The sequence below is a fragment of the Staurois parvus genome, unplaced genomic scaffold, assembly GCF_062004578.1.
Source record: "Staurois parvus isolate SC_StPar_1 unplaced genomic scaffold, SC_StPar_1.0 ptg000229l, whole genome shotgun sequence".
Taxonomy (NCBI): domain Eukaryota; kingdom Metazoa; phylum Chordata; class Amphibia; order Anura; family Ranidae; genus Staurois; species Staurois parvus.
The window spans coordinates 4644453-4660153 of record NW_028318025.1 but is presented as its reverse complement, the minus strand read 5'-3'; the positions used below and the strand labels follow the sequence as shown (position 1 = coordinate 4660153).

At 38.2% G+C, this 15701-nt stretch overlaps 1 protein-coding gene across 8 annotated transcripts in view; it reads left to right on the top strand.

Annotated features, from left to right (window-relative positions):
• Window positions 1-15701, top strand: part of MEF2C (myocyte enhancer factor 2C) — a 354593-nt gene that overhangs the window by 302719 nt on the left and 36173 nt on the right. For all 8 annotated transcript variants that reach the window (XM_089679647.1, XM_089679644.1, XM_089679645.1 and 5 more), the window contains 2 exons: window positions 3175-3361; window positions 6206-6253. In XM_089679647.1, coding sequence (XP_089535773.1) covers window positions 3175-3361; window positions 6206-6253 — 235 coding nt within the window. The remainder of the gene's footprint in view (window positions 1-3174; window positions 3362-6205; window positions 6254-15701) is intronic.

Sequence of the window (15701 nt, the reverse complement as noted above, 5' to 3'; positions counted from 1 at the left end):
CAGAGTAGTGCATCATTAAAATCATAATAGTTGAAGTTGGTTGAAAATCTATCATTTTTTTTTTTTTACTGTTATGTTCCCTATGGGACAGAGTACATGTAATACTTTGTCCTATGTTGTTAGGCATTTCCTAGCTTTAGCTATGAGGTCCGACCATCCTCCCCTCCAGCCAATGGTTGGTCCAACAAGACACAGCAATTTGCTCAGATGGGCCTTATAGACTAACATGGAAATATTATTGTTGAGCTTTATCACACTTCTGAGAATGCACAACAAACTGATCAGGTATGAATGGGGGCAGATGTGCGTACAGTGACACACAGCTAGCCATAATCAGTAATGATTTTTCATTACATGACCTTACATTATTCCTGGACCTTTGATTACATGCAAATGAAAGAGAAACATATTCAGTCCATACTATGGGGGAAATTTACTAAAACTTGTATGTGCAAAATCAGGTGCAGCTCTGCATAGAAACCAATCAGCTTCCAGGATTTATTGTCAAAGCTTAACTGAAGAAAATGAAGACAGAACTTGATTGGCTATCATACACAGCTGCACCAGATTCTGAGTGTTCTAGTTTTAGTAAATTCCCCTCTATATGTATAAGCATACCCAACATATACATCCTACCATAGAAAATCCAAATCTAAAACAGGTATAGATGCACTCACAGGTCTTACCCGCAGCAGCATTTTAGTGTCAGCTGGTGACCACAAGTTACTTTGCATTAAATGGAATTTTACCAGATTCGGCAGTAGCAGTATAGCACTACAAACACAAAATAGGGTGTACTTTATATGCAGATACCATTGCACCTCAAAAAAGATGAACACTAGCTGCAGACCTGGTTGACTGCCAGTGAGAATAAAAATTTTCAGGATAAAACCCTTTGCTGTGATTTAACAATGCTAAAGCAAGTGCTATTGTATAGTTTATTCCACAAAAAAATGACAGCACTCAGCATGTGTTTATTTCTGCTAAGGCTCAGGACCTCATGCACGGAATATCTCCAGGAAGGTGATATATATGCTTTTTATGGCAACCAGTCAATTGTTTTTGTAATTCATGGTAGAAAAATAAAAGGGAGAATCTGATTTATTGCTAAGGGCAACAGAGATACAATATATTTAGAGACCTTATACTCACCTTTGTGCAATATCTCTCCTGTCTACAAAACCAACAGCAGAGACACCAGTTAAATATATTGGATTTCCATTGGTGGAATCCCAGTGAGCAAGAGGAAGGATGTTTAGTCCTTAGCAAAGGTAGTATAGGCAAACACTGTCAGATTACTCATTTTAAATATATCAACTGAGCATTGTCAGTTTATTTTCCCAGTTTTCACAGCAGCTCATATTTGCTGCCAACAATAAACCATTGTAACAAAATTGGGTGGGATGGGGTGGGGGAAGGTAGGCAGAAGCAGGTGTCATGAACGTGCACACCAGAGGCAGGACGCAGCCTTCATTTTGTTAAGAATCTCCATTTTCTCCCCTCATACTTTCCCTCTCCCTCTCTGAGAGGCACAGTGATATTTGGCCAGTGTGTGTGTGTGTTAGGAGTGTCACAGGAGGTCAGAGCCCAGCAGGGGAGCTATGAGCTGTAGGACCCCCAAGGGAGCTGGGGCCTCACTGTCCAAAGAACCTGTAAAATGTAGCACCTCGTAAAAGCTACAGCAAGCCTTCCCAGGGGTTCAAAGACAACCCAAGGAAGGCGGGAACAGCTAACACTTTTAAAAATCCATTTTTCCCCTATGTCATATATTGGAATATGAGAGACTTACATAAAAACCAGACATATTGCCAGATTGGCCACGAGGAGGCCAACAGTTTGATAGGTTACTCTTTGTGGTTGGAATACATAGAAAAGCAGAAAAGTAGATCTCGTGAACCATTCAGTGTAGAATTTCATAATTCATATCTAATCAATCCTCAGACGTGTCTGCATAATAATCTACCCGCGGATGGAAGGTCACTTGTGCATAGGAAAAGTTATGAGCAAAATATGAGTTATGAGAGATTCTGGCTCTAGTTGAGGTATCCGCCTGACGATCCCTCCCTAAACGGGGTATTGGTCCTTGACTTCAGAGATACCCCCTGCTAGGGAACTACAAAATGGGCTGTCAGGCCTAAGAGAGCTAAGTTGAAGAATTCTCCCTTTTAACATCAGGACCACCTGGGGACACCCGTGCCTTTTTCTCTGAAACTAGATCTGCTAACCCAGGACTTTGGCAAGTACTTTAACCCTTTAACCTCTCCCTGTTATCTCTTTGCTGGGCTGTTGTTCTCTGTATATTTATATATATATTGGTTACATCTTTGTTCTATAAATATTTTTATTGCACCCCTTTTTGACTTTTCTTGGTAATAAATCTTTTCTTCTGAAACTGTTGAACTGTTTCTATAGCTCTTTATTGCAATTTACGAATTCCTGCCTCTAAAAGAGCGCTACTGTGTTTGTTTAACCCTCTGTATAACCGGCCTGCGGTGACCGTGTTATACAGATGATTATTTCAACCATTATAGTGTTATAGCTGATATTGCCGAGTTTCCTCTTTCTCTGTACAAAAAGGAGGTGGTGGCAGTGTGAAGGGTTAATTACATAATTAACCTGACCCAGTAACAATCGCTCAGGCTGCCGGTACATAGGTTGTGGTCCAATTAGCTGGAAAATTATTGTGCAGGGTGCAGCTGGGTGTGGCATTGTTACGCACGTGACATCGCGGTTTTAGATTGGCTAGTCCTTCGGTCACGAGTTTGGTGAGAAGGGCTGGGGTCTGACGACGTGTTCGTCACATATTGGTGACAGCGATCGTGGAATCGTCACATATTGGTGGCAACGTCCTTGCATCCGTCACATATTGGTGGCAGCGATCTTGCGTCCATCACAGCAGGATCAGCAGGTTATGTAGAAAATGAATGACAAAGAAGATGCTATGTTCAGCTTACATGCAGCCTGTTTATTCTGAGGTTTCTTGTTAGGTTAAACCAGAAGTGAAAATGCTATAGTCTGTTACAACATTTTTAAAGGCAAGTAGAAGATCATATGGGCTACAAAAAATACAAAATAATAAGATTACCATGCTAGTCATATTATTTTCTCAAAATGAATAGTGAATCATATAGATCAGTACAGTATAATTTACTGTTTCTTTTCTTCCATGCACAGGCCGTTCCACCTCCTAATTTTGAGATGCCGGTTTCCATTCCGGTGACCAATCCTAACAGCTTGGCATACAGCAATCCAGCTGGTTCACTGGGTAATCATAACCTATTGCCATTGTCCCATCAGTCCTTGCAAAGAAACAGCATGTCTCCAGGCTTGACACATAGGCCACCCAGTGCAGGTAACACAGGTAAGGAAATTATTTTTGTGTTTCAGTACTTTTCAAGTGCGACCTGTTCAGCCCAAAAAGAAGTGCCATGGGCACCCTGAGAGGGGGGCGAGGGGTTGTCTTCAGTGCCTAATAAATGGCATTTAAGAGATTGGTGATCCTAAAATACAAATGATCTTGCTGAAGATGTAAAGCTTTCATATCAGTGCAGAAATTGAGATGTATGGCTGGTATTAATATATGTCTGGAGAGTAGAGAAACTACTAAATGTAACTATGACCTATGGTTCTATTTGTTATGTAAGCAATCCTTTTAGGCTAAACAGAAGCTCATATAAGACCCCCTGCTATCAGTTTAAACATTTGAATGGACTTGAGTGGAACCTAAAAAGTTATTACATTAATCATCAGGTAAAGTGATTCTGTTGCAAAGAAATGTTTCTATAATAAAAGTCTCTGCATAGTGAAGAGAAACCACCAGCTGAGGAACCTTCACTTCCGTGAGTGTCAGATTGCCAAATCTTCTGCTGTGCTTAGTGGCCCATATGTAACTACTGGATACAGTTGTGATGAACAGAATGAACCACAGCGCACAGCATGGGGCCAAGAATCTAACACACCCGGGAAGTGCTGGAATCTGAAGATTTTTTTAGCTGGCTGTTTATCTTCGCTTCAGCAGGGATCAGTGGCATGGGCATGAGAAAAGGTGAGTATCTACTTTATTTTAGATATTTATATAAATGTCAGTGCCACTTTAAGGCAAGCTCCTGAAACCTTTACATAAATATAGCAGTTTTTGCTCTTACATAAACCACTTAATAATTTAAACCATCTATACACACTAGATGACAGTTGCTTGAAGAGGTGATAATCTTATATCTATGGTAGCACCAGATACATATGAAGGATATGAAGACCGATCTGTTGAGCAGAGTTGACAAGTTCCTTGTGATAGGCGTAATCAAGGGCTATTAACTGCTAATTAAATATTCAAATTTATATAAATGTGTATACCTACCAGAATTTGAACGTTTATGCAGTTGAAGTGCTCTGTAGAGCATTTCATCTTAGAATAGTTGGATTTAGCACCCATGCCTTTGTTATATTGACTTACCTTTTAACATATCAGATATCTGTATATAACAATTTATATTCTAGCATACTTTATTGCATAGATCATTTTATATACACCTAATCATTCTTTAACAAGAGGAATGTAGCATCTGAATTCCGACCAATTAAAGATCAACTCCAGATAGCAAGTAGGATCAGTCCCTTAACGTTTTACTAAACCCACAACAGTAAAATCAGTCTGTATATGCAGTAAAGCATGCTTGTTACACTCACTGTGGAACCTAAGGGGTTAATCCTCTACATTTTGTAAAAAGGCTGTTTGATCCTTTCTTCTCTGCTCTTCCTTTTTGAAATGACCACCTAATACAGACTGAATCCGTAGTCACATGCTCATGCTCAGTTTGGTGTGTTTTGCTAGAGAGGTTTTTTTTCTTTCTTGGGAGAGTGCATGTGATCACCAAAGGGCCAATCAGTACTGTTCAGACAGAGGGTCAGGGATTTCACATCCTCCTAAAGCAGAAAGCAAACTCCTCCTACAAGCTTTAACCAGTGCTCTGCTGAAGTCACAAGACTGCTCTAACTGTTGATGAGAAAAGCTATTTAGCAGTTTATATTTACTAAAATAATTGCATTTCCATGTTCTGTGTACTGTGGGAGACCAGATATAGTGAATGCAGGGTCTTGGGTTTAGTATTAATTTAACTACCACAATCCTATACTCATACAAACCAGTGCAGTGAAATGTTCATGCTTTCTGTAAAAAAAACCTCCCTGACATGCTTCAACTAAAGAAGGCCTTATACCTGTAGAATTTCATTATAAAATGTTAGTTTTAAGACCGTAAGAGTTAAAGGGGACAATGCAACAATTAGTTTTCGCCAGATCAAGCACAAAAATTGAAGCACAACGCTAGAAATTTTTCGGCAGATCTTATGGGAATGAATTTGTGATTGTTAAATTTGCTCCCAGCTGAAACAAATCCAATCACGTGCACTTTTCAAAATTAATCTGGAAGTGGAATGTTTTTCCTACAAAAATCAAGACATTAATATGGTACCTGAACCAAAATGAGTCCATGAAGGCACTGACGTGATTTTTTTACTTTCTCATCTGAATGTTTGAAGAAAATTCTGCAGGTGTAAGGCCAGCTTAAAGATGAGTGAACACAAGACTGGAGCCATTACTGATTCTTGAATATAGCAGATTTAAGTCAATCCAACTGCCAATATACTGGACCTGGTCCAGCTGATGTTTTTCTCTTGATACCTTGACCTTACATTTATTCTTAACATTTTTACACAGATACCAATAAATAATGCAAAGAAAATAACTGCGGAATGTTCAAGTTTTCATGCATTGATTGGGATAAAGTTCAAGTGCCAGTTTATGTGGGCACAGCTGGACTATGTTTTTTAAGAAGATAGCACTTTACCTACCTAATACACTGACCAGTATTTTCTTCAGTTTATGTTCACAACAGCTTTATAAAGTAGAGAAAAATGCAGACAAAATTCGAGCAACACAGCTTTTTTCATTTTGACTGTATTGTACCTTTAAATCCTAATCGGTTCCACCTAAAGTATTTAGTTGAGAAAATGTTCATAAAACATTTGCCCATGGTATTTCCTAGACCTCAAGGTTATTTTTATTGCCATCATGAAACAGAAAAAAAAATGTTCATAGTACAAATTCTTCTAATGGACCTAAACGGTTTATGGAAGTGAGTTAAGATGTGGTGTCTGTGGTCTATCTTAGCAATGCTGACTCTGCTCCTTCTTTCTTTAATTCATAGGTGGTCTGATGGGTGGGGACCTCACAAGCGGTGCAGGCACCAGTGCAGGTAAATCAAAGATTTCTGATAATTGCAAACCTGCTTAACTTTTGCTAATGGCTGGAAAAAATATTACTTGTTTTAAGTTAAGGTCCTCTGGATTTAAAAAGGATGCTAATTTAAATGAAAACCACAAGCTACACATACAGCTATAGGTTAACTTCAGAGATGAATCTATGTACATAGATGTGAGTAACCTTGTTAATCTGGACTGTGTCTGCTGCTTTAGGTACACATAAATGATGTTACCCTGGTATACAGGCTAAGACCCCTCCTCTCACCAAGCACAATATAATCAATATCAATATTATTATTGAATAAGTATGTTCTTTTGTTGGAAAGCAGTCTTTTTTGTATGCAGTATGCACCAAAATGGCTGGCTGACTATTGTTTTAACGTCAGTGTTTTGTGGCTCTAATAAGCTCTTAAAGCACTTAAGTTTTGCTGCTAACTTTACCCATAAGTGACAGAAGTGACCGCTCAAAAAAAAAAAATCAAAGACAGCCTGCAAATGTTCTATGTCGGTGATACCTCCATCTTAGGCATTCACCCACAAGTGTCGAGTAGTAATATTTAATGTCTTCTCTCTAAATTGTTATATCTCTGCTGTATTTTTGTATATTTTTCTAGACACTATTCAATTACTTTTTTTTTAATGTATACAGCATTTGAATCTTATGAAGAATTATTGTCTAGATTTTGATGTTAGATTTTATATATCATCATATGAGGATTTCTACCTCTCCTCATCTCTCTTCAACATGTTGATTCTTTTATCTGCTTCATTTTAATTTTTAGGCTGCTTAGAAAGCTTGACCCACAGTGTTCTCTTCAAACACCCTATAAAAGAATATAGGAAAAGATGACAATTGACAGATTAGATTAGGCTAAATAGATTCTATTTCCCAGAGTAACTTGCCTCTGTATATTTTTGTGCAGTACTACAACTGTACAATTGTTAACAACACAGCAATTTCAGTATTGTACTCTGCTCTTCTTCATTTTGGAAAACTATATATATATATATATATATATATATATATATATATATATATATATATATATATAAAATGTGGGTTTAATGCAGATAACATGATAACATCTAAGCTCCTGGATAGCCAGGTTTATACTTGGTTAAGACTTTCTACGCAAAAAAAACAATAATTTAACACACACACAGACACACACATCTATCTATCTATCTATCTATCTATCTATCTATCTATCTATCTATCTATCTATCCACACATATACAGAAATAGAGAGATTTAGATATATGCATACAGCAAACTGAGTTCTGCCTATCAGTGCCCATCCATACCTATGGAATTCCTGAACTCTCAGGTTCCCTAAATTTCAAGGTGCTCTGATTCATATATTTTGATACTTCTTGGTGGTCTTGTGTACTGATTAGCAACCTTCCCATTGGCCAGTAACACCACTCATCTTCAGGAGGTGTTGAAATATGTGTATATTGCACCCGGGCATTCAGGCAACTGAAAAAGCCTTGTAATTGTGGGCGCATCTAGCTGTTTGCATATTAGTTTATTAAAGGCTAACTCCACCTTTCTGACCATGTTTCATGTTACATGTATATTTAGGATGTAGTAGAAGACATGGTCATAGTCCAGTACTCCCCACCCCAAAATCGCCCCCCTTAAGCTGGTCATAGATGGATCAAAATTCGGCCGATTCAGCAGGGACCAGATGAATTTCAATCCATCTATTGACGTTCCCATATGTGAGAAGTTGATCCAGTGGACCTTTCATTCATACGTCTGTCCTCCATTTTTAGATTGCTTTTCATTGTAGGGAGTTATAGTACAGTTACTTTGAATTGAGCATGTTTTGGAGCGGGAGGCATAGTTGGCACTTTTGACGAGTTCCTGCGGCAAGCCCAGTAGCTCATATTATTATTATTATACAGTAATTATATAGTGCCAAAAAGTTTTCTCAGCGCTGTACAATATAGTGGGGGACAGTACATGAGACAATATAGTAACAAAACAATACACGAGGGGTTTGAGGGCCCTGCTCTTTCGAGCTTACAATATTATGGGATATGGTGGGCAGAAGAATGCACATTTGAACAAACAGAGCAGCCACCAGCGCAAGGGACGCTTCTCATTCAAGTAATGTCTCCTGTATTGGTTTAAAAAATAATAATCTGAAGCTTTATTAAATGTACATCTCTTTATATCAAAGTGGGAGCATTTATTCATTTTTTGCAAAAGGTAGAGTAAATCTTTAAAACCTATATCCAGCAAAGGTAAAATGATTTATTAATTGGCAGTTTAGGTCTAGGGAACAGAGGAAAGAATATTTACTTATCAGATCTTCCTTGCTACTAGACAGGTCCCTGCAGCGTCTTCTTTCCCATGCTCCAGCAGTCTAAGGTCATGACATCATCAAGACCAATGCAGGGTCCATAGAGTTGTATTGGATGTGATGATGCAAAAGGACAGTCCACTGCAGGAGCATGGTGGGAGCGTCATCTACGGGGGAAGTGGAGGATTAGGTTAAAACACAAAAATCTCCCCCTAGACTGAACAAGTAGTTAACTCTTGCAGTGAGGGCAAGGTTACCACAAATGTAACTCGATTTCAGGCACTGGGAGCTAGAACAGAACATTTTGAGCAACTTACAGCAAAGAGAAAGTAGAAGTAGGACCTGAGCACTATAGTCTTATAGTCATTCATAGTGCCAGGTGAAGTAAAAGCTACAAAGATGCAGAAGCCAATAAATATGTCACTTCCTTGTCTATACAACCAGGCAGGGGTACGAGTGAATGGTTAGAGGGATTTAACAGGAGAAAAAATATTTTGGTAGCCAAAACAATACATATATATGAATTTCAGAGTTTCAGATTTCCATACAAGTGCAATAACATAAGAACACACATGATAATTTTTACTGCTGTGTTTAATGCAGTGGTGCCTATGTATTAAACCTATTGTGCTCCCAGTGTTCTATGACCATGCAGATAACACATATTCCTAAACAGGTATTTAGCAGTAATCTGGACAAATTCAGCTAAAGGAAGCAGCACCCTCACTATTTACTGGACAGAAGCAAGTCAATATTGTAGGCATATTAAGATACACAAGTAGAACCAAAGAAATTTTGTTTACTGACAATTTGCCAACAGTCTGTTTTGCCTGGCTGGGATCTAAATATATAAAAAAAAGATATCATAAACCTGTCTAAAATTAAACTCAAAGCAGCACTAATATTAAAAAAGACAACTACAGAGATACATATAAAATTATTAACATCTGATTCTATTTCTAATTAATTGGTTTTATCCATTTTTTGTAGTCATGATTTGGTGGAGTGATTAATACGTTCTATACTGCTCCCCAAATTCCTCATTCATACGGGAAAATGGACTGTGTGATTCCTCTTGTCATTTTTAGTGATTACAGATGTAAAATGATGTGATTAAGCCAATGACAGATCATAAAGAACAGTCTTTGTGTTTTATTTAATACTAGACTTGTTTACAGTGCACTATGAGGGGACACCATAAAGAGGCAGATGAGCAGTCAAGTTCATGGTAAAGTGAATACTGTCTGCCTAACAACATGTCTGAACAATACGTCTATTTAAGGCCCGTGTATGTCTACAGTACAGTTCCAGAGATTGCAATGTTGTCTTTGTTCAGTCCTTCTCTATATAACAGAGAGCTCTGTATGATCCATGTTTAAAAGTTTAAATTGGTGACATAATCATGTGGCAGAAATCTAGAAGTTCAGAGTCTTGGCTAAATTTAGAGTAAAAATTATCTACTGCTTATATTTCTATAGGAATTATACCATTTAAATGTGGAAAATACCGTGCTTTAAAAGATTAAACTTCCAGCTAAAATACAAAATTGTTATTTACCTATAACCTTTTAGTATTAAAATCTATGTTTAGGCAAAAAACACACATTCAGTACATTTGCACTTATCCATATATGCTGTCTCTTTAAATATGTTGTAAGTACAGAAATATACCTAATGATCTACTAGAAATACAATGAGCTCCAAACTAATAGTGAGATGACACCGCTACCTCTTCTGATCTGAAATTCCATGCAGTGTTGTCAGCCCTACCCAGTTTTTCCCTGCTGGACTACAGAACAACTCTTCCTTGCCTAATCTACATTACATAAGGAAGAAGTGTTCTTCAGTCCAGCAGAGGAGACATAGACAGCATTGCTTGGGGTTTTCAGTGCAGCAGAGGTACTGTGTTGTCATCTCAAACAGAAAGTCAGACGCACACTGTATTTTTCATTACTTGTAGCATTTCTTTGCACAGGCATAGACTTTAAAGTATAAATTCATCTTCAGCAAGATTTTTCAAACCCCCCCATTTTATTCCATATCCTCTGAATAGTAAATACCAGTGCTCCTCCTGTTTTAAATGGTGAACGTCCTCCCATTACACATGCAGTTGTTGGGACGCCACTCTACAAAAACTACCCAATCCCCCTCAATTCTATCATTTGCAGGATGGACAGGACAATATGGCAATATGACACAATATGACAATGGTTGTGTGTCATAGGGGAAATGGGCCATTCGGCCATTAAAACTTTGCATGTGCATATCACTCTCTTTCCTGCTCCAGCCAAGCTCAGTAATGGCCGTTCGGTGTCATTCCAACGGTGTGCATCTGCAGTGTGCTCTGTCCTTCTCACTCACATTTTTAATGGTCTGCTGCAAATGGCAGGACAGAAGGGATCAAGGGGCCAGAATTTTTTGTAGAGAATACCCCCCAAAAAACTGCATATGTAGTGGAGGTAGTGCACTTGCATTTAAAACAGGAGGAGAGCTGGTATGTACAAATCAGAGGATATAGAATTGTATAGGGGGATTTGGGGAAAATCTTGCTTAAAGTGAACTTACTCTATAAAAACGTAGTCTCAACACCCATTCCCCTCAGCTTTTGAACTTTTATGGGGCTGGGAGCATCTAATAGAGACAGGATGCTGGTGCAAAGCCTAAACTAGGCCTCTGAAAATATAATTAAAACATTTTAGCCTAGCCCGTAAAGCCATTGAGGACCTAATTAAAATGTCATCATTGTTAGATTTTTTTAAGCCTGCTATAGGCTCAAGTAACAGATACAGTAAAAAAGACAGTGATATAAAAAAGTAAGAAGAAATATTACTTACAGCTTATGATGAGAGAGCACATCTGGTAAATAAGGGTAAGTAACCCACTGAGCTCATGGACCCAGTAGTAGCTGCTCATTATATGCCCACATATTTACTTCCTAGGCTGGGAGACATGATTTCACCCACATTGTACGTGAAATAATATGCCTCCTATTTCTTACATGTAGAAGGCACTATATAACTAATAACATCACTAATATGCAAAAAGGTCAGACACAGAGTAGAATATTTTGTTTGACTTGGGGTCACCTATACACTTTTAGCTACAGATTTCACCTACAGATTTCACCTATGAAGATAAACAAGTAATGACACATAGAAAAAGTACGCTATTGTGGTCCATATCCTCCTTGGCTAAATTTAGTAATAGGCATAGTAGGTCTTGGTGTAAGGGTATCCCATCAATAGTAAAAAAAAATAGCTCAAACTACTTTATCTACACAGTGTTATTATAAGGGATAAACTATAAAAATGTATATATACGTTTTGGGGCTAATTGGTGGGGAGGGAGTTAGGGCAGCGCTTATGGCAAATAAAGGGTATGTGCCTAAAGGCTCCATTATTATAAATCTGGTCCACAGTATTCTGTTTAAAAATTCCTATAAATCTATGAAGAACTCCATGTACAATATTGCAGAATTCATCCGATGAGCTGAGTTAAATATTTCTAAAGTATATGTCTGTAATATGATAGATGAATCAGCCTGCAAAACTGTTAGATGGTCAAAGAACATATAAGAATAAGTGTGACCAGGTGCTTCACAGAAAAGAGTCCTTACAGAGATGCTTTGATCCATTCAAATACATAGAATGTCAAAGTGATCTTGTGTAGAGCCTTGGAAGAGATAATCAATGTCTAGCATGCGCCACTCATACATCTCACAGTGAAGAGTGTATTTTGCTCTCCAAAAGGTCTCACAAGCACATCTTGAACTGACACAACATGCACTTCATAACTATGTATGCTCTAAATCAAGTCACGCATTAAACATTTTCTTGATGTTTTGATAGTATATCTGACACAAAGCAATGCTCAATCTTAATTACTGCCACATTCTTTTTATAGGACATCCTGTAACACCACCAATTTTGGTCAGTAACTTTTCTGAAGTGAGCCAATTCCCATAGCATCCTAAACCATTTTTTTTAGTTACTGCCTACCTACCTTGGAAATTGTTTATCCTCAAACATCTTCACATCCATATCTCCTCCCTTCAATTGCATCTTCTTATTTGCATCTTCCTTGTATCATCACTATCAGCTACTAAAGTGACCAATTACTTTCTCCAAAACTCTGCTTGACTGCCCTTGGACTGAATTTAAGTGCGCGTGTGGAATACATAGCAACATGGTCAAAGTCAACAGATGTCTTCCTATTTTAAGCTCTTGTAGTATTGATTTTACTCTTCAAAAAGGTGTTCTGCAAGTTATCATCATTTTTCATGGACATTCTTATTTTCTTTTTTTTTTATATTTGTAGCTATACTGTATATATGTCGTAGATGAGTGAATCAGTGCATGAATCTCAACAGATCTCCAATTTGTTGAAATTAGAGTTTGGCACATGGATAAAATTGTCTCTAATTTTTTTTTGAGAGACAAGTTGGCATATAAATCTGAACTTGATGGACTTTGAAATCTGTGAATTAATCGACACACAGATAGTTTTGTTTAACTCTACTGTCAGCTGTTCTATCTAGTTCAAACTACCTTTCATCTATCTATCTATCTATCTACCTATCTATCTATCATCTCTTTTTCAAAGTTATGCCTGGGACACATGGGCCAAATATCAGCCGATATCGGTCAGTTCAACAGAAACAGGTTGGCATTCATCCCGTGGGCACAGCAGCCTGTCTGACAGAAACCAGCTGAACGTCCAGCTCCTGTAGAATGGGCATGCCATAAAAAAAATTTGCCAATCAGTATCCTGACCGGAGTGTTTTTGCGGGGGGGAGGCAGTCCCCCTGTCAGAACACAATAGCTCAGCAGGGAGATTACTGTACTAATATCACATAATTAGTACAGTGAGCTCCTCCCGAGCTCTTCAGTTTTTTTTTCGTTCAAACTCATAGCGTGTACCAGGCATTAGCATCTGTGTTTGCCTTAGCTTTGCCTTAGCATTTCTGTACATAGAAATGATTATTGTGAGAAATGCTAATTACCGCTGAAGTTCCTAGAGCTTTTCTCTCTTCTGTGACAATTTCACAATAGAGATTTAGCTATTTGTGCCTTATTGAGCACTTTGCTAAGTGCTACAGTGTGACCCAGAATGTGTTCATATTTGACTATCTTGAGAAAAGAAGAAAAGATCAGGTAAAAGTTAAGATCCCACTGAGGTGTGCCTTAGAAAACAGTCATTCCCCAGAAGTCAGTTCTCCAGAATAGTAGTACATAATCTGTATATTCTTAGAGAATTTCCACCTCTCCCATTTTAAAAAGTACTAGGATAAATCATTGTTGACTCATGTGACAAGACATTAGATGTAGTCAGAATGTATACAAGTTTGGACTGGAGGTCATTTTGTAATGGATTTGTAATTGTAAATTAGTTTCCATTTCTCACTTATATTTACATACTATTTGGGAATGACAGTAGTAGTAGTAGTAGTAATAGTAGTAGTAGTAATAATATATGCATTTGTGCAGGTATGGTGTAATGGATGTAATGCATTGTGTATTGTTTTAAATAAAATCACTCAAAGCATACTTTTGTTGTCTGGTAACTTTAAGAAAATTAATTCTGAAGTTTTGTTAAAGAAAACTTTTTCTGAGTAACATGGAGGCTGCCATTTCTGATACCTCTTTGTGAAAATACTAGTTACCTGGCTTTTATTCTGCCTCTCTAGTGTCAACAATTTGTGTCACTAATCTTGAACTAGTGTATTGATAATCACTCTGACTCGATTTGCATATTTGTTCCAGCTCTGTAACGCAGAAACGTGGAGCAGTGGGTCAGCATAATATCAAGAAAATGAACCTTTTTTAAGAGGGTGTTAGAGATTGCAGCCTCCATGTGTCTCTCAGGAAAGGTCTACTTTATAGACAGCTGTACCTTTTGTATAGTTATCCTTTTATCATTTCCCTTTATTCCCTTAAGTGGTGCCCATCTAGACAAATCTGCTTCTTCCTTCCAGTGATCTTCACTGTGCAGTCCTGCCTGATGCCATACAGCCTTTCCATTAAAATTATCTTCTTTTTTAGTGTACTTGCATGCTGTTTCCATATGGGTAAACTATTATTTGCTGGAAAACTGGAGGCTGCCATGAGTATGGCTTGTCTCTCAGGATACTTTGCAGACAACGCTACCTTTGGCACAGTTATAATTTTATCATTGTCCTTCCACCCCCTGAGTGCTGCCACACAGCAAAGAACACTGGATCAAGGAAGAAGGTATTTATTTGTCTAGGTGGAAAGCTCTTGGGGGGAAGGTGGGGGCTAGGGACATTAATTAAAGGACAACTGTATCAAAGGTACAGTTGTCCTTTGATAGCCAATATCTGCTGTATGCCTTTCCCCATTGTTTCCCCAAGGTAATGAAAGAAAGCATATCTAGCATGCAGGTGCTGCGTTGGAGCAATTATGCCCTGAAGTAAAACCTGTGGTAAGTCTATGAACATTCAAGTATTCATATAACTATTCTTAACCTCTAGACGCTGAGCGGCCGCACATTTGTGTGCAATTAAGAAAAACATATGTGCTGAGAGTGCACGCCCTGCTCACTCCCAGCACACATGTCCGGTACTCACGGAAAGGTCCCGATCATGTGACCGACGTGACGGCGAATGACGGCAGTCACATGACCCTAAAACCCCTCCCCGCCTCCCGGCTTCTGAAACCCTTAAAGGGTCAGGAGGCGCCAGCGCCAAGGGGTTAAAGAGATGCTGACACCTGCCCATTCAGGGTCCATTTATACCTTTTCAAGTTAGTGGAGGGTTTTTTGTGCCTGATGTGGTTTCCATTGAAACCAATAAAGCAAATCAACACATGTTGGCATTTTGCTGTATTCATCAACACAACAAGTCATAACGCATGTCATCACATGCTTTTTATTAAAGGTTTTTTTAAAGTTCATTTTAAACATACAAAACAGTCAATGCAGACAGTTGAGGACCTCCATCTCTATGACTTGCAGTCATATAATCTAAAAGGCACCATGGGGCTAATGGTTTCCTCAAAAATAGTTACTAAGGAAAATAGTATTAGGGCAATTTGTACTTTTTTCGTAACATATTGCAAGTCATTATCATTAGCTTGAACAATACAATGAATGATGGAAGTAGAGGTCCCCTT